Source organism: Tetrahymena thermophila, assembly GCF_000189635.1.
Source record: "Tetrahymena thermophila SB210 genomic scaffold scf_8254449, whole genome shotgun sequence".
Lineage (NCBI taxonomy): Eukaryota > Ciliophora > Oligohymenophorea > Hymenostomatida > Tetrahymenidae > Tetrahymena > Tetrahymena thermophila.
In genome coordinates this window covers 147,905-171,942 of record NW_002476228.1, presented here as the reverse complement: position 1 = coordinate 171,942, position 24,038 = coordinate 147,905, and the positions used below count along the sequence as shown (strand labels likewise).

Here is a 24,038-nt window from a genome sequence, read left to right as displayed (position 1 = left end):
CAAAAAGTAAATTTAGTAATATCTAAGAGCAAAATTCTATAAAAAATATAAACTTACTTAAAAGTTCATTAACTTAAAATACTGAAAAATTGCAAAATTAGCTTCATTTTAAAAATATTTTGGCAATATTTAATAATTTAAAGATTTTATATTTTCTAAGTAGCAAACATTCATTTTTTTCCCAAATTTAAATTAAAAAAATTATTAATATTTAAAATATTTTAATTTTAATTAATACAAAAAGTATTTATTATATATTAATAATTTCAAATTATAAAAATTCAGTAAGAAATAAGTTCAAAATCTATCTTAGTTTTGGGAAAATAAGATTTGACTTTTTATGGTATCAAATAATTAATTATGAATTATTTTATTTTAAAGAATTTGTTTCATAAGTTATTTATTGAAGGTTTAAAGAGTTTTTAATTAATTAATTAATTAATTAATTATTTAATCTAATTACAAGAAATTGCTTACATTTTATTAAGTTGTAAATGTAAAAAGCTATAAAAAATTCAATTGTAAAATAGCAAAGAGAAGCTAAAGATTTAGGCTCTTTCAGAAAGTAAAGGCTATTTTAGAATATATGTAAGAAAAATCTTATAGAAGTTGAAAACGTTTATGTTGAGTAATCAGAGGGCCACTAATTATATGATGCCCATTTAAAAAAAATGAAATAAGCAAAACCTAAAACTATCGAAGATATTCAAAAAGATAGAGCTAATCCTTTAGGGATAGATAAAAAATAAATAAATAAAGCTAATAATCTCTTGCATGAAATAGATAAAAAGGAAAAATAATTATCAGAGAGCTTTATGATCAAGCAGAAATTTCAATAAAAAATTCCTGTCAATATGAATGGAGTGAATGATAATTAGTTTTATTATGACTCATTAGAAATTAGAAGTTTAAATGAATTTATGTTTTTTTATGAAATTCTTAAAAGAATAAAAGCAGATAAATAGCACGAAGAACAGCGTGCTTTATTTAAAGCCAAACTGCAAAAAATATGGGAGTTAGAAGCTTTAGCAAATAACAGAACTGTTTAAACTAATAATAGCACTATCAAAGACTCAAATAAAAATGATAGTAAACTAAGTAGAATATAAAGTGCTAATAGTCAAAGCAATAATAGTAGGTTAAAGTTATCTATGATCGAAGGATCTCCAAAAACATTCATTAATTCAAATAATTTAAAAGGATTTTCTCCCTCAGAATCTCATAGTAATTATAAACACATATTCTCACTCATTGAAATTATTTATTTTTATTATTTAAATTAACTATCATTTAAACATTCTTAAAGGGTATAATACTCTCTCTTTAAAATGGAGTTTTAATCATAAAAAAATTGAATAATTTAATCTAAAGTAGAAATTATTTAAAATTTATCCTTATCAAATTAGAATAAGAAAATGAGACTCCGACTTCTACAAGTCAGAAGGCAAATTAAAAAAAAAAAACTGGGAGAATAGGCTTAACCTAGAGAGTTGAAGAACTAAAGAACAGAGATTCACAAATTAAATTTCTTTCAATAAAGCCTTCAAAAGATTCAAATGAGGTCGATACAAAAAATAATTCTTAGAAATAAAAAGTAGATTAGAAGGTAGGGACAGATGAGTTATAAATACCTAATTCTACCAAAAATGTGAAGAGCTAAAAAGAATTTTAAGGAACAAGCAAATTTATGACCATGAAATAGGCTGACATCTAATTGGTTGAACTATTAGAAAAAATTAGAAAAACCACAAAAACAAGTGAAAAGAGAGAGAAAACATAAAATTTAATTGTCCCAGGTATGAAAAAAGGTTTTAATGCCTAAGATATCAATAATGTGGTAGATTAGGCAATAGAGAGAGCAGGAAAGACAAAAAATGTAGTATCAATGCAATCCTTTACAACTTTAGATTAAAATAACTTAAAAGTTCCAATTTTAAATAAGATGAAGAGACCTACAGATTATATTTCTAGAGAGAAAGATTCTTTTAATTTTAAAACAAGAAATGCTTCTGATTTAATTATTGGAGACAATTTTGATACTGAACCTAAAGAATAGAATAAATTATTTAAAGTTAATTAGGTCAAATCTTTGAATGTAATCAAATTAACTGAGGGAATAAAGAGCAATAAAAATAATTCATAGTAGCAATTAGCAAGTGCTCAAGATTAAAATAACATCCAAAAAGATCGAGAAAGCTTTTAATTGAACGTGATCCATGAGACAGAAGAACATTAGCTTTAAGTTAGATAAAGCAATCAATTAGATTTTGGTAAAAAAAGATAGTTTTCTCCAGAAAATTAAAATTAGGAGAATTTAAATTCTAATTAAAGGAGAAATAGCTCAAAAGGCTTGCAATAGAAAATAGATTATCAAATTAAAATAACTACTGAAAATGAATAGAGCGATTAAAAAACACTAGAAGTAGAAAGCAATAAATAAGAAGTAAGAATGTCTGATTTAATAGATTTATCCTATGCCTAACATACTGAAAAAATAGATTACTTGTCTAATAAAATTGATAAAAATTCTTTAGAGATTATGAATATCAAAAAAGATTCTGAATTCTTTTCAAGTAATAACGACGAAGATATTAAAATGAATTAGTTTTTGATGGAGGAAAAAGAAAATAATGAGTAACCCAGCAATTCTTTGAATACATAATAAATCCCTTAAAGGTAGAAGAAATATACTCTAGAACATATTGATAGAGATTCATAACATTATTTAACTATTTAGGATGAAAATAGGCATAAGCATAATATTAACCATTCATCTCCTGATTTAGATTAAAGTTTATCACCTCCAAAATTAACTTAGATTTATAAGAATAAAAGCCAAAATTCTTTTACAACACTCTTAGTACCTAATAGAGATTCACTTGTTCTTAAAGGTTCAAGTTATAGGGAAATTTCAATGAATTTTACAAAAAAGGAAATAGATAAATTCGAAATAGAAAAAAAAATATAACAAAATTTGGATAATATTCATAAATAGCTTAGAATTCAAAAGAAAGTCAATCTTCCATAAAAACTGTAAAGAAGAATAAGATCCAAGCAAAGAAGTGCAAAAGAATAGTAGGAAAAATATCCTTTTAAATTCTCTCCTTCCTTTATATCTAATTGGGTAGATTTAAGATCAAAGATAGAGCAAAGATATGATATACCATCCAAATTTCATGTACATAAGATACTTAATGATAGAATCAGAGAAATAAAGCATCAAAAAAGAATAAGTAACTCAGCAGACAATTCATTTTATATTTATGAACCAGAGTATAACAATTATTACCTATGAAAGTTAAACCTAATATCATTAAATAAATAACCTTATTTTATTTACAAATTTGTATTAGAATATTCTCACTTAAATTTGTAATATTTGTTTTTAATCAATTTTATTAATCTATCAATTTGATACACGTTCAGTCTTTTTAAAATTTGTAACCCTCCTATTTATTGATCTTAACATACAAGAAAGTTTTTGATTTTATTTATTCAAATTAGATGGTAAAAATTGATAGTAGAATCGAACATTTAATTATTAATTAATTAATTGATGAATTTCTTGAGTAAATTCGATTTTTTTGCATTAGATGAAAATTGTATATATAATCAATAGATTGATTGTGCTTACTAATATAAATTCTTAAATAATTACTCCCAAACAAACTTTAAAAAATAAGACAAAATTTAATTAGTATAATAACATAATATTTATAAAATATTTAATATATTTATGAATAATATTTTATTTATTTTTTCTAATATTTACATTTATTTATATCTATCTATTGGCTTTTTACATTATATTTTATAAACACTTTTTATTCATTATATGCGTTGCACTTTCAAATCAAAAAAGATTCGATTAAAAATTATTATTTTTTCTTTGATGAAAATTTTTCTAATTGTAAATATGTAAGCTTCTTTTTATTTATTCCCAGGTATAATTTTATTTTATTGAATGATTAAAAATTAAGTTAAAAGTCTTTTTTTTCTTTTACTATCATCTTTTATCTTATTAGGTTTACTAGTTATCTAAAATTCTGTTTATAGGTTATACTGAACTAAAAAAATATTTTATCTGTTCATAGCTAACACCTTTTAAACTTTGGTTGTTATTATTCATATTAAATGTTTAGTCAGTACTAAGAAGCTCATATGATACATCCTGTGATTTTGCCTCAAAAGAGTTATGGGCGTTTTAGTTTTAGTGTTAATTAGATGGATGAAGTAAAATTGAGGACTTTTTGTAAATATTTGTTTAATTACTAGAGTTATCAATTTTTAAATCATATTTTTTTTCTATATCTTCTTTAAGCATGATATTTGATTAATAGTACTAATTTCTAGCAGTATTAGCTTAAGTAGAAAGTTCGTAATTGCTAAATCTATGTGATGGACAAGATTAATTAATAATCACCTACTTATCAAGTAAAGTGTTAGATGGGGAAATTGAATTACAAAGCTCTATTTATTCTTATTAATTATGTAATTTACATTCATTTGTGTAAGAGTTATTTAATTATTTGATGAAGCAGCAGTTTCTGCATTAAAAATTATAAAACTAATAAAATGAATGATAATTTTGTTCTTTAAAGCATGTAGAAATGAAAAGTAATGAGTTAAAGTAAGAAATATATTTATCATAGACACCTTTATTATATCTCTCTAAAAGCTCATTGCTATAGTTACAATTTGATACGATTATTAAATTATTTCTAAATTGCTAATTTATAGCAATTAATAACAATTCTTCTTATTTCAGAATTTAATTGTCATAGAATACCCAATCTCCCTTATATTTAATACTAGGACCATCGAAGTGTATATTAATTTCACTGAAATTTTTATACTTGCTAATATTCTCTATTAAAAACGATATTACTTGGCTTTTTTTAATAAATTTGTTTTTAGACAATAGGCTTTCAAACGAAACGGCATCGCAATTGAGTTTTAAGCTTTTTGCATGGTTGTATAAAGCTTCTTTATCTTGGCGAATGAGCTATTGCTCATCTGTTCCTTTAAAAGCATGCTAAAAAGAAACTCCTTAATCAATCAGATTTTATCTATCATAATAATTTTAAAAGTTTTAAGCAGATCCAATAAAAATAAAAGCCACTTTGCTTGAGCCATCAATGTTAGAGAATTAATTTTTATTCAGATTCATAGCTATTTCTTTTAAGTACTGTACAATTTTAGATAATACCAATATAATTTCTTTAGGGTTATTATTTATTTAATTTACTTAGTTACTTAAAAACTTCCTTTTGAAAGTTTATATTTGAGCTTGTATTTTTTACAATTGATTTTATCAAATCTTAATTTTTTTTCTTTTTAAAGCAATCTCCAAATTATCTGAAGAATAAATAAAGTTTACTAAAAGCCTTAGATAAATATTATTTATTTTACACTTTTTATTTCTGTTGAATGGTAGAATTAATTAATAAATTATTTGATTAAATAATAAATAAATATGTTAAAAATATAATAAAATTTAAAATAAATGATAATATGCAATTAGGAAAGTCAAATTAATTAAAGTTAAATACAATTATTATAGATAATTAAATTAACATATTGATTGTCAAATTTAATTTAAATAAAAATTAATTTAAAAAATATATTTAGCCTGATTCTTTATTCAAGGATTGAAATGATTTAAAATTTACAAAAACATTCAATTTCCTTTTAATTCTGTTTTCTAAAAATTCTAAAAAGATAATAAATATCAAACAATAAGAGCAAAATGAATAATTTTACAAATTTTATTTTTTTATTTTAAATTAACTTAAATATTTTTATTTTTAAATGATTAATTTTTTTTAATTTCAAATTACATGAAAATAAAACTAAAATTAATTGATTTATTTATGTTTTTAAGTCATATTATTTCATTGGATTAAATTTTTCTTAAAACCAAAAATTATAATTTACAAGTAAAACCAAAATAGAAAGCTAATACTTAAAGGTAAAATTCCTTACATTATAATTCTAGCTATTATTTTTTTTGAGAATAAATTACTAAATTAAATAATTTAAAGAGATAAAATAAATTATATATAAATTATAAACTAAAAATAATAATTATTTTTAAATTAAAAAAAAATACTTAAACCTTAATTAAAAATAATTATATGTTTTAACTTTAGAGTATAATACAAACAACTCAAGCTATGAAATAATTAAGAATTACACTCTCTATAAATAATAAATATACTATTTATAATATTTCAAGGGACCCATGTTATTACATCAATAGTACCTTTGATATATGGAGCCAAGAATTCATTTAATGGATCATTCATTAAAGTTTATAGCTTTTCTAAACAAATTTTTGCCTTCTTACGCCCTATAGGATGCTCTGCAACAGAAGCTATAAGTTAAATTATATTGAGTTGAGTTTACTTTGATGGATCGTCAAGCAATTCCATAATTCTTGCAAAGTATGAATAGTCAAGAATCTATTTTTTATTAATATATAGATTTTTAATTTAAATTCTAAAATAATTTACTTAATGCTTTGCTTCGTTTCTTTGGGCTAATGAAGCTAAACATATAGAAGCAGCTTCTCTTACAAAGCTAACTTCATCATCGAGTCTTTTGCATAAAGGTAGTACACATTTTAAATCAATCTCTTTTATTTTACCTAAGTCTAAAAAGCTGATAGAAGCTAGATTCTTAGCAGATAACTCTCTAATCTTTTTAATATATAAAAATTAGTCATATTAAAATATGTATTTCTATTTTATTTTTACCTTAGGATTTTAATGCTCTAATAAGCCAGTTAATCTAGTTATAGCTTAAGTTTTTAGAATTTAGTTAGTAGCATCTTCACCTTCTAAGATTTTTTTTATTAGCTGTAGGACCTTTATTAATATACTTTCTACCTTTTCTTCAATTAATTTATCAACAAAGAAGGGAAGCTTTTCAGCTAAAAGGATATGTTCAGCTCCATCTCTAAACTCTGCAAGATTATTCATAGCATCATAAGAATTAGTTCTTATTTCAGATTGATAATCATCAATCAATTCAGCTATATGATGAATGTATGCGTTTTATATTACTTTATCTCTTCCATATTTTAATGAACAAACTTAGACCTTTAAATATTATTTTTATTGTTAACAGATAGATAGATTTTATTTTTTATTTAATTTTCATTAAAAATTTATTGTTATTGATTAAACCATAATGCTTGCTTCGCTAAATTGGTTTTTGATAATATTTATTAATAATTTATTAAAAAATATGATTGATTACGATTGATCTTGATGCAAGTTCTCTTATAGGATCAGATTTATCTCTTAAATGTTATATTAATACTGCCAAAATATCGCTACTCATTAGAGCAAGATTTATGAAATCAGCTCTTCTAAAATCTTCATTTATTTCTTCTAAAGTCTTAAGCTTTAAAATATCTGATTCTGTAACTAAATCTTTAGTCATCTTTTCATATCTACGATCTCCGTAGGCAAATCTAAGAGTATTTTCAGGTGCATCTACATAGTCTTATCTACTCCTATGATATGCAATAATCCTATCGTTGCTAAGTTGAAATTCCATTTGTTATTTTACTTATAATTAGAAATCTAAAATATAGTATTTGTCAATTTGATGATTAAATATGATAACTGAACTAAATTAATATTTAATTATTTAACAATGATCAATAAATCTTTAAAAAAAACAAATAATAAATAATTGATTGAAACTCTATCGTTTCAAAATTAATTGGCAGGTAAACTAATAATAGTAATTAATTCAATAAAATGCAAAATTTAAAAAACAAAATTAAATTATTTTTTTCAAAATAAACAAACCAATTTTTAATGAAAAATATAAAAAATACAATAAAACAATTCATTTTTTTTATGGTTATATATATTTTTCATTCACCTTTAAATATTATGATGTCTCATTTTTTAGCTTTTCCTTTTAATTTTATTCAAAATCAAAAAAATAAATAAATAAAGTAAAAATATAATTCAAAATAAAACAAAAATATTTTAATTAATTAATTTCAAAAAATTAATAGATAAATTTTACAGTTCTTTTTTAAAAGTTGTCAAGGTAATTTAAGAATTCCTGAGTTTCTTGCTCATTCTTTAATGTAATCGGCATGGGATCTGCATATTTATTGTGTTGTTAATTTGGAGATTTCTCATATCTGGTCGATATTTAAGGAGGCTGTCCTTGCTATGAAGTTGTATTTATGGTAATTCCATGGTTTTAGAATTATGATATAGGCTGAGCTTAAATATTTTGATTTTATTAAATTTAATCTTATTAAACTTATTATTGATTAGGATATATTTATGCAGGTGTATCATTTTGGATGTCTTATTAATTGTTTAAATTGCTCCTCTAATTGTTCATACTTGGAAAATATCTATTTGCTGGATTAAATGAGTTTTTATTGCTGGGTAGTGCATTTGGTCTGCTACTAGTTCTTGAAGATAATATGTTATAGGATGAGCCCTTATCATTACTTAAATTACTGCCTAGCTAATTTTAAACTTAATTTTAATGATTTTAGTTGCTTGTCTTGCTCCTATTTGTCAAATTACCTTCATATTAAATAGCACTATTCTGTTAATTATTAGTTGGTGTTTGCTATTTAGTAGGACCTAGAATGTTATTTGATATTGAATTTTGCATCAAAGAATTCTCCATGTTAGAGCTTTAATGTTTACTTCTAACATTAGGTGACATTTGTTATTTGCTTACTATTGAATTGTTAATTGGCTGTGCTAGGTGATGAGAAGTTCCATCATTATAAATATTAGACTAAGGAGAGGCATAATTTTCATTAGTATCATTCAAATAACTAAAAGGTACATTTAAATCACTCTATTCTTTTCCATTTAAATTGCTATTGTCTGAGTTCAAGCCACTTAGTTATTTTACTATTTCATCTAACTGTATCAATTTAAAACAATATTAAAAATATAAATGACTTTAAAAGAAAAAAAATAAAGCCTTTTTTTAAATTTTATTTTAAAATAGATTTTTTTTTACTAAAAATTTCAATTAAATCAACTTTTATGATATAATTTTGTTTATCGCTTTTATTTTTTATTATAAAAAACATTTAATACTTGTTGTGATTATTGCTATGGTAGAGTGTCTTTTATGTGTATGATTTAGATTCCTATGTTGGATAGAATATTTCTGAGTTTTTTGACTTATTATTGAAGCTAATTATTCTCATCTATTTTTTAATTCAGAGTTTAGTTTTGCTAGTTAAATATTTACTAAATTTCCTATTTTATTAATATGAAAAATTAGACAAACTAAATATTTTTAAATACTATTTTATTTATTTAAAAAACACAAATAATTTTAACATTTTTACATTAATTTAATTTTTGTATTGCTACTCTAAATTTTTAATATCTTCTTAGTAGCTTTATACATGATTAGTATATTTAGACTCTGTAATTTGCAGTTATACTTGTAGTTGCTTTATTTATTCTGCTTACTATTAAATAATTAAATTATCATCGTAGACCTTCTTACTAAGAGAGTTACTGCGAGAAGCTCTCTTTACACTTTCTTTATTCAATTAATTATTTCCAGCATAAGCTTCATTATTTTAGTTTTGGATATACATATTTTATTCATTTTAGTTTTATTATGCCAAGCTCTATTGTATATTATTGTGTTCGTTTTAATTAAAGCTTGCAGTTCCATAATATTAAAACTATTACTATTAATTTTGAGGGTTTTACTAGGGAGTATTTACTTGCTACTGTTGATAATTTGAATGTAAATTTGAATGAGATCTATGCTAGGAGTTGTTGAGAGGGAGGTTCTAATGATTATAATTTACATGGTGAGAATTTATTGATCTTTATCTTTAGTCTAAGATTCCTAAATTCATATCTTCTCTAATAAGAAAAGGATCTGATTTCTTTGGCTTTTCCTTTAAATTAATTTTATTAAATATTATTTTGCTAATCACATTTTTAAATTTCAAGAGAATAAATTACAATATCATATTTGTTAAATTTTGGTAGAGGACCATCTGGAGGCATACGAGTAAAAGGTTCTCTCAACTTAGAGGCTATAACCATGCTAAGCAGTTCTTTCGCATATAAATTACGATTCTTCTTCCAAATCTTATTCGTAGTTACAGTGCATAACTTTTTTGTCCACTATTCTATTCTAATTCTTTCATGTTTACTTAAGATTGTGTATTTTTATTCTACTTCCAACATAACATTGACAAATTCATCATCTAATTACTAATTTTCTTGTATATCTTTAGGCTTTATAGGGGATGGTGTAATATCTTTACTACCACCTCCTTAAATACTCCTATGCTATCCAAAAGGAGAATTGCTTCTGTTGTTTCTATTCATTTATGACACAGCTAAATTCTAATGACTTTTATCTTAATCTTCTGAAATACTTTATAAAGAAGGCAATTAATTTTAATTTGCTTGAAATTTTCTTTGTTTTTAATTGAAATTTTTTACTTCATAAAATACGGATTTACAAATTTTTAAATGTTAACAGAAACATTATGATATAAATCAAAATCAAATCAAATAATCAATTATCTCACTCAATTGATTTCTTGTTAATCTTGTTTAAAAATAAAGCATTATTAAAATATTATCTAAAAAGATATAATAAATTTATTTTTAAAATAAGTTACTAATTAATAACAAAATTAAGTTAGGTAGTTATTGATAAATAATCAAAAATAAAATAATACAAACGTAAAAAAACAATTTTTTTTCATATTTTGAGCTAGTCACATTAAAAGTTTAAATCTTTTAAGCTACCATCCCAAATATTTTTTATTATCTCGATTCTATCATTTTAGAGAAATAATATAATTTATGAATTAGCATTTTCTTAATTAGAGTTTTAGAGAAAAGCAAGATTAACCACTTGCTAACAGCTATATACTATATTAGGTTCTATTAAATCATTAATTATGAATTGATCTTCCTTTTCAACAGTTTGGGTTATAAGTAATTAGTTCTCAACACATTTTATTTTGATAAAATTGTGAAATTCTTTGATAGTTTTATGGATCTTGAAAGTTATTGGATTTATTAAATGGATTAAAGTGTCCGTAACAACAACTAAGAAGTTATTATACATGAAAATTTATTTTATAGGAATATAAATATTTTATTTAAAGAGATAAGTTTCGTTCAGCTCATTGTTTGTTTTGTTAGCAAGAGAAGATAAGTATAGTTTCATTGAATTTTCTTTATAGCAAACAAGTATTTTATAGCTGTCTGATGTGAAAACTTTAATTTTATGTCTTGAGAATCCCTAGCATATTTTGTAAGAGGTTGATTGTAGAGAAAGATAAGATATTTCAAAAAGATTATTATTAGAATCTATGTAATAAAATAATTTATTATCTACATCAATGTATATTTCTTCTTGCTAGTTTTAGGTTATTTCTATAACTCTAATTGGACGCTAGAGATTACATAAGCTATAAATCTGCACTAATCCTTAAAAATCATCTAAGGCTCTATAAATAATTAAAATTCTCATTTTGCTATCAAATTTAAAGCTTTTGATCTCTGACCTAAATTATGTGAATAATTGCTCTGTATTGTAATTGCTCAGTGAATTTCTATAAAAAAGTATAGATTTAATTATGAAGATTTTCTTGTTATTCTTTTCATATATTTAGATTACTGAAGCATTACCTTTATAGTTACCTATATAAATGATATCCTTCAATTCAAAATCGTGGTTTATTCTGTTTCTAGAATGAACAATTTACAGCAATTCAATCTAAGGTAATTAAACGAAATAAAGATTCTTTTATTGCCTCTTTCCTTTCAATAAATTTTCATTTTTATACTCTAAATCATTGTAATATATGTAATCTTTTCTCTTCTCTAAATGATCTAAATAAATAGAATGAAAATATGAATAAATAGAGATTATTATAAACATAATGCATTCAATAGGTCCTCTATATTCTATTGAAGTGTAGTAGAATAAATAAAAAGCGAGGGAATAGCAGCAAATGTAAATTTTTAAGTATTTTTTGTAGTAGAGTCCTCCTAGGTGAAGCGAAAAGTGCATATAAACTGGCATAACCATTACAGTAAATCCTTCAAACATGAAATATCTAATAAACCAATTACAATTCACTATTATTTAGTCGACGTATATTACTATGAATTGCGTTGTAAAGATAAATATCAAGCTAAATATTCTATTGCTATTAGCGTTTAAAGATATCTAATATGGAATAGCTATAGCTGTTTTTATTACATATTCCAGCAAAGATACCTCTAAATTACTATTCTGTGTGTAAATAAATGTTTAAACCTATTTCCCAAAGCTTGAGACAAGAGCTAGTAATGTAAACTGCAATAAAAATATCATATATTTTAGTTTTTTTAATTTTGAATGTGAAAAATTGTATTCACTAATTAAGTTCTATTTAAACATTAATATGAATTAATTATCACCAAAATTGTTTATTTCATTAAATATCTAATTATCTATTTCATATTAATGATTGGTCAATAAGAGTAAAAGACTTAAACAAGATTTCTCTAAGAGTAAAGTAAATATTTCAACAAAAAATTTTTTTAAAATAAAATTGAATTCAAAACAAAGTTATGCAAATAGCTTAACACGTGATTGTTTTTGTTGATAATAAATATTATTTATGTTTTTAATATTTTGCCAAAATCTATTTATAGAAAAATTTTAATTATGAGCTTTATTAGGTTTTAAGAAATACATAATAATTAATGTGGATGGAGTAAGTAGCTCTGTACTAATTTATTTTATAAACATTAAATTATAGATTATAGAAAAAATTTAATGTTTAATTAATTTTAAAACATCAATTTCAATTAACTTTAATTAAATTATCTATTTTATTTTTTCCTTTCAAATACTTCCAAAAAAAGCTTGTAGAGGAACATAAATTATTTTGTAGATATTTGATTTCTAAATATATATTATTTAATTAGTATATTTTAGTCAAATATTTTTTTTAAATTAAGAAAAATATAAATTTTATAAAGTTAAATTTGTTTTAATTTTTGATCTTTACTTTTATTTTTAAAATTTTTCTAATTTTTTTTAAATTTAAAATTAGTATTTTATGTAGATATTCTAGTTTCAATAATTCTTTTTATCCAATTATTAAAAAATTAAAAATTTAAATACTAAAATTACAGAGAAAATAATAAATATATCCTTGGAAAGATTTACTTATAAATATTAATAATAAATTAATGATAATTTTAGAAATAAAAAGGAATTTGAGATATTTTATTCCATTTTTTAAAATTAATAAATAGTAAATTTGTTTTTAGATAATTATTTAAGAAAATTCAAAAAAACATATTATTCTATTTTTACAAATATTTTTTGTTAATATTTTGAAATTGAATATAAATTTAATTGCTTTAAAAAAGAAAAAAAAATGAAGATTTTTTGCACTCAATAATCTAAAATATTTCAACATATTTTGAATTTAATTTTTTTTTTCAGAGCAAATTTTTTTCATTTTTATTTTTAAGTACAAAATATAAAGAATGAGAAAAAAAAAAATTATTTTAATTTTAATTCGAAATTTAAATATTTTAAAATAGCTCTTATTATTTATTTTAATTTAGAAACAATAATATGATCAAATAAGATTTATTTTAGTAGAATTATCTTTCAAAATTATTGCGGTAAATTATTTGAAAAATAATAATTTAATTATTAGCGCATAATTAAATATAGCAAACCAAATAATTAAAAAGATACTTATTTAATTAAAACATTAAATATAGTCATTAAAATAAAAAATAGAATATCAGTAGGAATTACAAAAATTTAGCTTTTTATCTAAAAAATATATAAAATATGGGAATTTAAGGACTTTAAAACTTAATTAAACCTGCTTTAGAGTTCACCTCTCTACATTAATTCAAAGGATAAAAAGCTGCAATCGATGCAATGTCTTTTTTATATAAGGGATGCTATGGCTATTCATATTAATTAAACAAGGGAGAATAAACAAGAGAATATATGTTATTTTTATTGCGCATAGTAAGAGTAGTTAAGCTTAACGGAATTGAACCTATAGTAGTATTTGACGGGAGGAATTTAAAAGCAAAAGATTTCACTATCAAAAAAAGAGAAGAAACAAAAGAAAAAAATTTATAAAAAGCAAATGAATTGATGGAATAAGGTAAAAATAATTATATCAATTTTAAAATAATGATAACTTCTTTTTGTAGGAAATAAAAATGAGGCTATTAAATACTATCAAAGATGTTTAAGAGTGAATAAAGAAATGATTTATGACACAATAGATATGTTAAGGGCTAACAATATTGAATATTTAATTTCTCCTTATGAGGCAGATTCTTAAGTAGCTTATTTAGTCAAATCTTAATAAGCAGATTTTGCAATTACAGAAGACTCTGATTTAATATGTTATTCTTGTCCTAAAATAGTGTTTAAACTATCACTTGATTCTTCTTGTTAGTACTTAGATCTACTAAAATACTGTGTAAAATATAATTTTGATTTATATTTAAGCAAGTTCTTTAATTATTTGAATTTTAAGAATTCTTTGTAGGAAAGAAGTAATTTGCAAAGTGAAGCTCTAAGGTGCTTCTTGAGTTAGAATGAATTAAACAGAATCTACATATGCATAATGGCAGGATCTGATTACTTTCCAAGTATTTAAGGAATTGGTATTAAAAAGGCTATTGACTTGTTTTATAGATGTGGAACTTTCAAGTATATTTTATATTTTAAAAGATGCACTAGTGTAAAATAATTTTTTTATAAGAAATGTTATGTAAAAGCTAAGATTAGAACCTAAGATTAGGCCTCTTATTCCTGAGAATTATGATATGTTTGTCGAAAAAGTAGCTTTGATATTTAGGTATTAGAGGGTATTTGACATGAATACTAAGTAACTGATAACATTAAATCCTGTTCCTGAAGATTTTTCTTAAGAAGATGAAAGGCTTATTGGCGAGCAAATCCCTCATTTTGATGAAGTTAGTTAAGGATTGCGACACATTTATAGTTTAGAAAAAAGAGAGCTAGTTGAAATAGATATGAAAACATACTTTACTTCTAAATCAGAAAAGAAGAAATTCATAATTTAAGCTTAAAATAATTCGACTAATAATGATTTCAGCAATTTATAACAAACAAATGAAAATGAAAAATTGCATTATAATTAATACTAGGTAAATTCTGATCAAATAAAGAAGTTACTAAAACCTCAAGAAGTTTAATAGCTATAGGAGTTAAAAAAGAAGTAAGAGGAAGAGTTATATGAATTAATAGATACATATAATGAAGAATTGGGAGATTTTAATTTTGATAACGCAAATAATTAAGATGAAAACCCTAATGGAGAAGATGAAAACTTTGCTAAATTTGGATAAAGTTATTTATATAGTGATGATTTTTAAATTTAAAAAAAGAACAATTCTGATTATACTTCTTATTTAGAAAACCTATGTAATTCTTTTTTACAAGATTACTAGTAATTTTTAAAGAATGAAGATTCTCAAGTGAGAGTTTAAACTTAAATTGTTAGGAGAGCTAGTTCTAACTTAAATGAATAATAAGAAAACTAAGATATAAATAATTAAGAAAATTAAAATAAAAAAACAATATTACACAATCCCTTTGCTAAAAAATCCAATAAATTAAACTCTTATTAACCTGACTCTCTTGATGATTTAAATTTATAAAGAAAATTAAGTCCTTCCAAAACACCATCAAAAAAAGTTATCTCAGACAACAAATTTATGTATAAAGATGAAGCAAATATGTAAAATTCTAATGAAAAATATTCAAATCAAAAAAGTAATTCATAAAAAAAAGTGACAATGAAAGACTTCTTTTCTAAGAAAAAGTGAATTAATTTTAATATTAACAAAATAAAATGGAAGTTGTTAAATTTATTATATAAAATGTAATGATTGAGTTAGTATTTGATATTTGTTAAATTGATAATTTAAAGTAATAAAATTTAGATATACTTTAGATTAATTAGTAAAGTATTACTTGCTAACTAAAGTTTGTAAAGAAATTAATTTTTAAAATACAAAAATACAATAACTTAACAATTATGTTTGAGTATTTAAGTAGGTTTCAATTATAAAATAATTCTAAATATTAATTTCTAAAATTTCCATTGATTCTTACTAATTTGTTTTTCTTTAATTAATCAAAAATTTTTAAAAATTTAAAAATAATTCACTAATTATTTTGGAATATTAAAGTAGGTCTTAATCCTAAATAATCAAAGCTCACAATTAATTTCTAAAAGTAATCAATAATTATGAATATAGTCATTATTTTTTTCCTTTTAATTATTTATTTTATTTATTGTGATTCAAAATTTGTAAAGAACAAGTTTAATAAAATTAAAAATAAAATTCTTTTCCTTAATTTACTTTATTATTTTTAATATTTATGAAACTTTAATTATAAATTATAACCCATTTTTCATTAAAAGAAGCTTCTCAAATAGTGAATATACTTATATTTTTGTATTTCTTTCAAGTTTTAATTAATAATAAATAAATTGAAAAGTAAAAGTAAAATTTTAAAAATAGCTCAATAATGTATCATATTTTTATTTCTTATTAAATTTGAAATTTAATAATTTAGTTTTTTTTAAAGGTTATTTATTCAAATATTAATTACTATTTTATCAACAAAAATTAGAAAAAGAATAGTTAGTATAAATTAATTTATAACAAATTAAAATACTTAGAATAAATATAAATTTTAAAATATAATCTACACTTACTTACTATTTATAAAATTAATTTTTTTGTTTAAATTTTTAGAAGTATTATTTATTTATTTATTTATTTATTAATATTTAATTATAATCAAAATAATTTTGTTCTTTATGAAAATAATTTATTTTTGCATAAAATTTTTTAATTATTTTTTGAAAAGGTTTATATCAAAATATTTTACAAAGTTGTCATATTTATTTTTTTATTTTGTCAAAAAATATTACAAGCCTTTGATTTTTCTTAAGCCACTGACCGTTAAGAATTATGTCCTACAATTGTGTCATTTTCTATTTTATTTAAATTTTTTGATTAAATTTTTTTTCAAAAATCAACTTACACTCATTTTAAACAGTTTTCTTATTTGAATCTATCATAGTTACACTTATTTTATCAATATCTAAGCTTTGGTGATTTCTATTTTTTTAATTTGTTCGTTTGTCTTCATATTTATTAGCTCTAGAAAGAGATGTGCTACTTATATTATTTTCTGTCAAGCTTAACTTTTCATTTTTATTAGCTTTTGAAGGGAGAGTTTTATTTGATTAAGAAATCTGAGTTTATCCTTCTCTCAAGTTATTTGTTTTCTCAGTATTCGTTGATCCTATTGTGCTATTTTTAGATCTTTTTCTAATCCCTATTGGCAGAGAGAAAGCAAGTATTTTTTCTATTAAATAATTTTATTTAATTATAATCAAATATATAAATTTCCATTTACCTGGATATAAATCAAGATAGACTGATTTATCTACAGGTTAAGAGGCATCATATTTTAAGAATCTAATTATTTCGTAGTCAACTCCATACCACATTTTAATATAACAAAAGATCGATTTAGGTACTGCTTCATAGTCATAGTGTTCTAAGAGATTCTCTTTTAACTCGATATTTTTTGTATTTTTAAAATTGTATAATTACTCTCCCTTTAACAAACATTTGTTTTTCAGCTTTTTAGGACGCTCTTTGCGAATCTAAATATCGCTCTCTTAAAAGCATTAGGCACTTTCATTAAACCCAACGTATTCCATCCACTCTCTCCACCACTGTGCACTAATAATGTATTTTGCTTCATTAATAACACCTACTCTTTCTAGTAATTAAAAATAAATAATAATATATTATTTAAACAATAAATTACCAAAATGAAAGCCACTATTGTTAAAGTTTGAACCATATTCACTTTTCATTAAACTTTTAATGATAATTTTTTCTTGTATAGGTGTAGTTGTGTGATATTTAGAATTATTCATGATGGTTGACTGAGAAAGATTATTATCATTTATAATAGTTTTATTTAAATATGACATATTCACAGAATTATTTAAACTCTTTAGTCCTCCCATGATGCTATTATCATTACTTGAATTAAAACCAAATTTGTAAAATTTATATTTTTTATCCATAGTACAATCTTCATCATCTTTTAGGATTTGTTAATCTTGTGTTACATTCTCCTAATTAAAAAGGATATTATTTGTCACATTCTAATTACTTGTTGTTTTTCTATATTTTAAAGTTTTAGGAATATTATTGGACAATTCTGGTTTCTTATCTTTTCCTAAAGCTTAATTTTAATTTTCATTTTTATAGAAGTCTTTATATTAGCTGATATTTATTTCAGACTAATTTGTAGGAGTTTGAGGCGAACCTTCACAAGCTAAATTTATAAATCCTTAAATACTGCTGACATCTTATATATTATTTGCTTGCATTTCATTTTAAACAGTAGTAACGTTCATTGATGAAGAAGCTCTTTCAGTTAGCTAAACATTTTCTAGAGCACTTCCATCAGAAGATTTAGATTTATTTGATATGTAGTTTGTAGAATTAACACAATTCTAAGATGAATTTTAAGATACTGGAAGTTATGAGCTACTATTCTTTAAATCGTTTTTAATTTTTTTATTTTAAGAATTACAATTTATTAACACTTAGTTAGTATTTTCATTCATGAATTACTCATTCTGAATATTGTTGCTTGAGTAAAATTAGAAATGGTTCAATTCAATTTTTTTTTTATCCATTGGTTTTGAATCATTTAAAATAAGAGATGATCTTTTTATGATATTTGCCTTTTATAATTAACTAGTTTATATTTAATCTGAGCTGTGATTATTTAATTTTTATAAATTATTCTTTTTATTTAAATAATTTGAGGATTAATTTATTTATTTTTGTAAGCTTTATTTGATATCCAGAAGCTTTTTGCTTGCTGGACCTTCTCCAAATAAAATTTACTGAGCTGAATTTTTAGAAGAGTGAAATTCTTAAAAAAGTTTATTATTATTGTTAGTTATACTTTGATTTTGACTAGATTAAGTTCCCATCATATGTATCACTGATGGACTCTAGGTAAAAAAGCTATTATTTCCAAAATCAATATTACTTTATATAGATATGTTAAGTGTATTATTTGCATTTGTCGATTTTAATTTTTACATTTATTCAGAATTGCCTACTGACTTATGAGTACCTTAATACCTTTTAGATGGTAATTATGGAATATTAGGTTTTGTACTATTTTATTTAGGTTTTTTAGATAGCAAGTTCAATTCAATCTGTTCAACAGATTTATTTACTTTCTAATTAATTTCTTAATCTCTCTATTACAAGAAATCTTGAGAGGCACTAAATAAGCAAAATCTATCTGATTCATTTGCTTATTGTTTTCTGTTGTTTGCAGTATATTTTAAAGAATCTAACTGTGTGTCCTGAATATCCACTGATTACTGCTTGAACTTTCTTTTTGGGGCTTTAGTAAATGGTGAATCCATATAAAAATTATTAATAAATTTCTTATCTTATCCTTCTTTATCAGCTTCTAAGCACTCATCTTGAGCTATTTAATTAATTTACATACAATCCTTATCTAAAAAAGAATCCTTTTTAGATTCGTTTTACACTGAATATTTTTAATGTTCACAGATAAACTTTTGCAATTTACTGTTATAAATGAGGTTTTTTTCTTATTATAGGCTATTTTATAAAATTGGATTATAAAGAAAAGATGAGTAAACTATTTATGCTATGCCAGTAATCTCATTGAACATATGCATTATAAGTCTAATTAAATCTTTTATTTTAAGCTTTTTTTAATCTTTAACTTATGCCTAATTGTTATTACATTCTTAGCTACTTTAATATCTACTATCTTCAAAGAAACCAATAAGTTTCCTAAAAATATCTAGTTGATTTTCTTAAGTATTAAACTTTTATTCGCAATCTTAACAGAAAATATTAATGTAATGCTATTTAGCATTATCAGTTTTATAAATATTGTTAGCTTAAATCCTATCATATATTTATTCTTAATATTATCCTTAAGATGGCTTTTAAAAATCTACAAGTTATCTATTACTCGCCTCTTAATTGCATATAAGGCAATAAAATGTATTCATTTAAGTTTTTTCTTCGCCTGAAGCATATTATTACAATTTAATTCCTTTCATAGAAAATGCTTTGTTTTCAGTCTAAAGGTTTAGTGTAATCAAAAATTCTATTTAAATACCTATAATTCACTCAAAAAGCAAATATAAATCTGAAATTATTTGTTTTGATTTTAAATGAATAAATAGATTATTAATTAACGAAAATGTTTATGTTAACAATATTTTTAAAATAGCATTTCATTCTACTAGAGCAACACAATACAAAATAATTACTTTTCATAGAATTAACTCAAATCATAATATTTATTTTTTAAATAGATTTTTTTGTTAATATTATACAATTAAATTACAATTTTATTTTTAATGTTTATTTACTGATCACAAAAATACATTTTTTTTAAGACTTTATATTTATTTAAATACCAATTTTTTTTAACTGATCTTTCTATAAGTTTAAGAATAATTGTTTAACTTCACCATATTCAAAAAGAAAAAAAAGAAAACTTTGTAAAATATTATTATAATTTTGTTTTAAAATAATTTTTTTTAATCAAACAAATTTTATAAATAAAAATAATAAAAGGAGGGCTTCAATTTTAATAAGAAAACTAAGCTCAACATAAAAATGAAAACGAATAAATAATTAAATTAAAATTTATTAATTTTTTTTGTTTTTAATTTTAATTTTCTTTAAAAAATTTTAAAATTTTTTAAAAAAAATAATTTACATTTAATCAATTTTTTTAAAATAAATAAAAATATTACCTTAGATAAAGCATCTAAATAATTAAATCTTAAAATATGAATAAAAACAATATTTTTAGAGATTAAAAATGAAAAATTATAAAGTTTATTTAAGATAATTGAAATAAAAATCTTAAATAAAATACAATCAATAACTTAAAAGACATTTTGAGAAAATTATTTTTTGATTAAATTGATTGAATAATATTCTGCTTTTATTAAAATGTTTACTACATACTAACCATTTAAATTATTTTAAACTTTAAATATTAGAATAAATGAAATTTTAATTATGTGTTTATCATTATTTATTTAGAGATTAAAAAGGGGTTTTATAGTTATTTATTTATTTATAATATAAATTATATAAAATGATTTTATTGCTTTTAAATTAAATTAATTATTATTAAAAGTATATTTTAGAATTAACTAACTTATTAGAAATGATATGCTTTTTTTTTGATATTCAAAATCCTATTTCTTCATTAACTTAATTTAAGCTTTCATCTTCATATGTTGAATATAAAGAATATTAGTAAACCAAATTAGGAATTAAAGGACGTGCTACTCTCTTTTTAAGGCCAAGCAATTCATCTAACATTTTATCGTTTTCATCGATTGAAGATGCCAATACATTGGCTACAAATTTATTATTTTCATCTTTTTTACCAATTATTTTTGCTGCATTGGCATACTATTTTTATTTTAAGCTCATTTTTTAAATACATTAATTTTAAATATTACCTTTTCCCAAACATCGCGAGTTATAAAAGGAGGATCAATTACAATGAAGTCAAAAAAATTGTGAAATTATGCAGGAATGTCTTCAGGTTTATGAAAATCAAAGAAAACAAAATTAGGATTATTTTTCTCGAATTTTTTATCAAACTGTTTATTTAGGTTTTAATAAATTTTGAATTTTATTTAATATTTGTTGTTTAAGAAATTGTTACCTCGAAAACATAGCATTGTTTCAAAAACTGAGCATCATTAATTGAATAAAATATACTAGGAGTTGATAAGAAAGCACAGTTTTTACCATGCTTCAAGACCTGATTGACTAAGATTTCGATAGTCTTTGGAGAATACCAATACTAATTAAAGTCAGCATTTTCTGGATTTTTCATTATGAATTTGTTTACTTTTTTAGCTGCGTCCATTTTTGTTTTTAAATATTGTTGATAAATAATAAGATAATTAATTGAAAGATATTTATAAAAATTTCAAAATTTTTAAATTTTATAATTAATTACAAATTCACGTATTTATTCATAATAAATGCATCATCAATTTTTTTGTTTTAAGGAAAATTTTATAAATAAATAAATAATTAATTAATTAAAAAAATAATAATTAATTAAGAATAAAAGTACTTTTTCCTCTGGGCAAGAGAAAATGATTGAAATAATATATAAAACAGCTTAAAATAAAATATCTAAAGATATTAGAATACTATTTAATCTAGTTTTCATAGTTTTTAAAGATTCCCCCATTTTTAGTTTTTATAGTTCATGCTAAACAAGTTTTTAATTACGCATTTAAAATATTTCCTACAGATCGAATAGCATGAAAAAATTCAATATCACCAAATAAATAAATGAAAACTAGATTTTAATATTCACTATTTTAAGCTGAAAAGAAATATTTCAAGACCAAGTATCTTGTCCTTTCTTTCCTGTTTAATATATTAACATATATAAATAGTATTTTTTTTAGGAAAGCAGACATAAAAGCCAATTTGATGGAATAAGATGAGGATTGCAAGATGAGGAAAATTAAAAAAGAAAATTATATAAAAGAAATCAAAGAAAGAAAGAAAAAAATAATAATAAATTAATATGAATAAATAAAAAATATAAAATAATAGAAAATAAAATAAAAAAAATAAGAAAAAGAAAGATAAATAAAATTAACAACAAACATAAAATGTATTTATGAAATTTGTGATGAGAGCAAAACTAAAAATAAATCATACCATTTTAAAGAATAAATTTAATAAAAATTCAGATAAATAAAAAAGGAATTATGAATTCATAAAATGAGACAATCTATATCTAAATGTTCTTTAACTTTATTAATATTATATAAAAAAGTCAATAAAAAATTTCAAATTTAATAAAAAAGTATATAATCTTTTAAAAGATTAATTTATTTAAAATTCCATTTAAATTATGTAAAATATTCATAAAGTGATCCTGTAATTGTTAATTTCTTTTATTTAGCCTATAACACATAAAATCTAAATAATAGCGATTAAAAAAAAATTAACATTCAATTAATAAAATTATATTCATATAAATAATAAAATTAAATAAATAAATTTATTTGAATTTTAAATGAACTTATCAAAAAACTCAAAAATATTTAATCTATCATAAACTTGTTAATTAATTTAATGAAGCTATTAAAAATAATTAAAGTAATTTCATGTTAAATGTAAATAATCAAATAAAAATTGATTTATTTTTTGAATTTTCATTTCTGTATTTTAAAAATATAAGCTAGATAAAAAAAGTAAAAGATTTTCTTTCTTTCTACTTATCAATTTTATTGATACAATGAATTTAAAATCAATAAAAATTTAAGTATAAATAGAAAAATAAATGAAGTCTGTTTGTTAAGTTTTTTTGAAAATTTGTTGGTATTTTCTGAAAATATTAACTAAAAATACAATAAATAGTAAATACATAGAATGGATATGGTTAATATAAAGAAATAGTATAATTTATTAATCTCACCAAATATAATTTTGTTTAGTTAGCATTTTAATATTTATATTCAATACTTTTCTAAAATATAAATTTTTAGGTAAATAAGATGGATGGATGAATGGATGAATTGTAGGATATAATTATCAGTTTTAATATATATTTATATTTATTTATTTATTTATTTATAGAGAATATGTTTGTTTCTCAAGGAAATTTATTTTACTTAATGATAAATATTATTTCACCATGAAAGCTAAAGCAACCTGCTATTTAATTTAACATTATTATTACTCTTACTTTTTATTATACATTTAATTTGATAAATAGTTTGTTTTATTTGAATATATTTAATTAAACTATCATTGATCAGCTATTTAATCTATTTGATTTTATGTTTAAGTAACTCTTTATGG

The 24,038-nt window shown here is 21.6% G+C and overlaps 9 protein-coding genes across 9 annotated transcripts; 4 read left to right on the top strand and 5 right to left on the bottom strand. All coding sequences in view use genetic code 6, as the record gives it.

Annotated features, from left to right (window-relative positions):
• Positions 1-494: 494 nt before the first annotated feature.
• On the top strand, positions 495-3,295 carry TTHERM_00773540 (hypothetical protein; the record flags this gene model as incomplete). Its single annotated transcript, XM_001031607.1, has 2 exons — positions 495-1,224; positions 1,407-3,295. The coding sequence occupies 2 exons, from the start codon at positions 495-497 to the stop codon at positions 3,293-3,295; spliced, it is 2,619 nt and encodes an 872-aa protein (XP_001031607.1).
• A 711-nt stretch (positions 3,296-4,006) lies between these two features.
• On the bottom strand, positions 4,007-5,170 carry TTHERM_000773539 (hypothetical protein; the record flags this gene model as incomplete). Its single annotated transcript, XM_012799598.1, has 1 exon — positions 4,007-5,170. The coding sequence occupies one exon, from the start codon at positions 5,168-5,170 to the stop codon at positions 4,007-4,009; it is 1,164 nt and encodes a 387-aa protein (XP_012655052.1).
• A 1,063-nt stretch (positions 5,171-6,233) lies between these two features.
• Positions 6,234-7,566, bottom strand: TTHERM_000773538 (Rtdr1-prov protein, putative; the record flags this gene model as incomplete). Its single annotated transcript, XM_012799597.1, has 4 exons — positions 6,234-6,464; positions 6,516-6,701; positions 6,759-7,103; positions 7,264-7,566. The coding sequence occupies 4 exons, from the start codon at positions 7,564-7,566 to the stop codon at positions 6,234-6,236; spliced, it is 1,065 nt and encodes a 354-aa protein (XP_012655051.1).
• A 297-nt stretch (positions 7,567-7,863) lies between these two features.
• On the bottom strand, positions 7,864-10,529 carry TTHERM_00773530 (hypothetical protein; the record flags this gene model as incomplete). The annotated part of the gene is made up of 5 exons (XM_001031606.2): positions 9,996-10,529; positions 9,359-9,928; positions 9,102-9,266; positions 8,050-8,922; positions 7,864-7,935 (listed from the first exon to the last, which is right to left on the bottom strand). Exons 1-5 carry the CDS (start codon positions 10,365-10,367, stop codon positions 7,864-7,866), a joined length of 2,052 nt encoding a protein of 683 aa, XP_001031606.2. The 5' UTR covers positions 10,368-10,529.
• A 590-nt stretch (positions 10,530-11,119) lies between these two features.
• On the top strand, positions 11,120-11,755 carry TTHERM_000773529 (hypothetical protein; the record flags this gene model as incomplete). The annotated part of the gene is made up of 1 exon (XM_012799596.1): positions 11,120-11,755. One exon carries the CDS (start codon positions 11,120-11,122, stop codon positions 11,753-11,755), a length of 636 nt encoding a protein of 211 aa, XP_012655050.1.
• Positions 11,756-13,863: 2,108 nt separating this feature from the next.
• Positions 13,864-15,890, top strand: TTHERM_00773520 (XPG I-region protein; the record flags this gene model as incomplete). Its single annotated transcript, XM_001031605.2, has 4 exons — positions 13,864-14,191; positions 14,241-14,515; positions 14,573-14,748; positions 14,801-15,890. The coding sequence occupies 4 exons, from the start codon at positions 13,864-13,866 to the stop codon at positions 15,888-15,890; spliced, it is 1,869 nt and encodes a 622-aa protein (XP_001031605.2).
• A 1,104-nt stretch (positions 15,891-16,994) lies between these two features.
• Positions 16,995-20,230, bottom strand: TTHERM_00773510 (DUSP domain protein; the record flags this gene model as incomplete). The annotated part of the gene is made up of 4 exons (XM_001031604.1): positions 16,995-17,071; positions 17,122-17,448; positions 17,500-17,871; positions 17,920-20,230. 4 exons carry the CDS (start codon positions 20,228-20,230, stop codon positions 16,995-16,997), a joined length of 3,087 nt encoding a protein of 1,028 aa, XP_001031604.1.
• A 1,150-nt stretch (positions 20,231-21,380) lies between these two features.
• Positions 21,381-22,074, bottom strand: TTHERM_00773500 (N-6 adenine-specific DNA methyltransferase; the record flags this gene model as incomplete). Its single annotated transcript, XM_001031603.1, has 3 exons — positions 21,381-21,608; positions 21,659-21,802; positions 21,868-22,074. The coding sequence occupies 3 exons, from the start codon at positions 22,072-22,074 to the stop codon at positions 21,381-21,383; spliced, it is 579 nt and encodes a 192-aa protein (XP_001031603.1).
• A 437-nt stretch (positions 22,075-22,511) lies between these two features.
• On the top strand, positions 22,512-22,943 carry TTHERM_000773499 (transmembrane protein, putative; the record flags this gene model as incomplete). The annotated part of the gene is made up of 1 exon (XM_012799595.1): positions 22,512-22,943. The coding sequence occupies one exon, from the start codon at positions 22,512-22,514 to the stop codon at positions 22,941-22,943; it is 432 nt and encodes a 143-aa protein (XP_012655049.1).
• Positions 22,944-24,038: the final 1,095 nt, after the last annotated feature.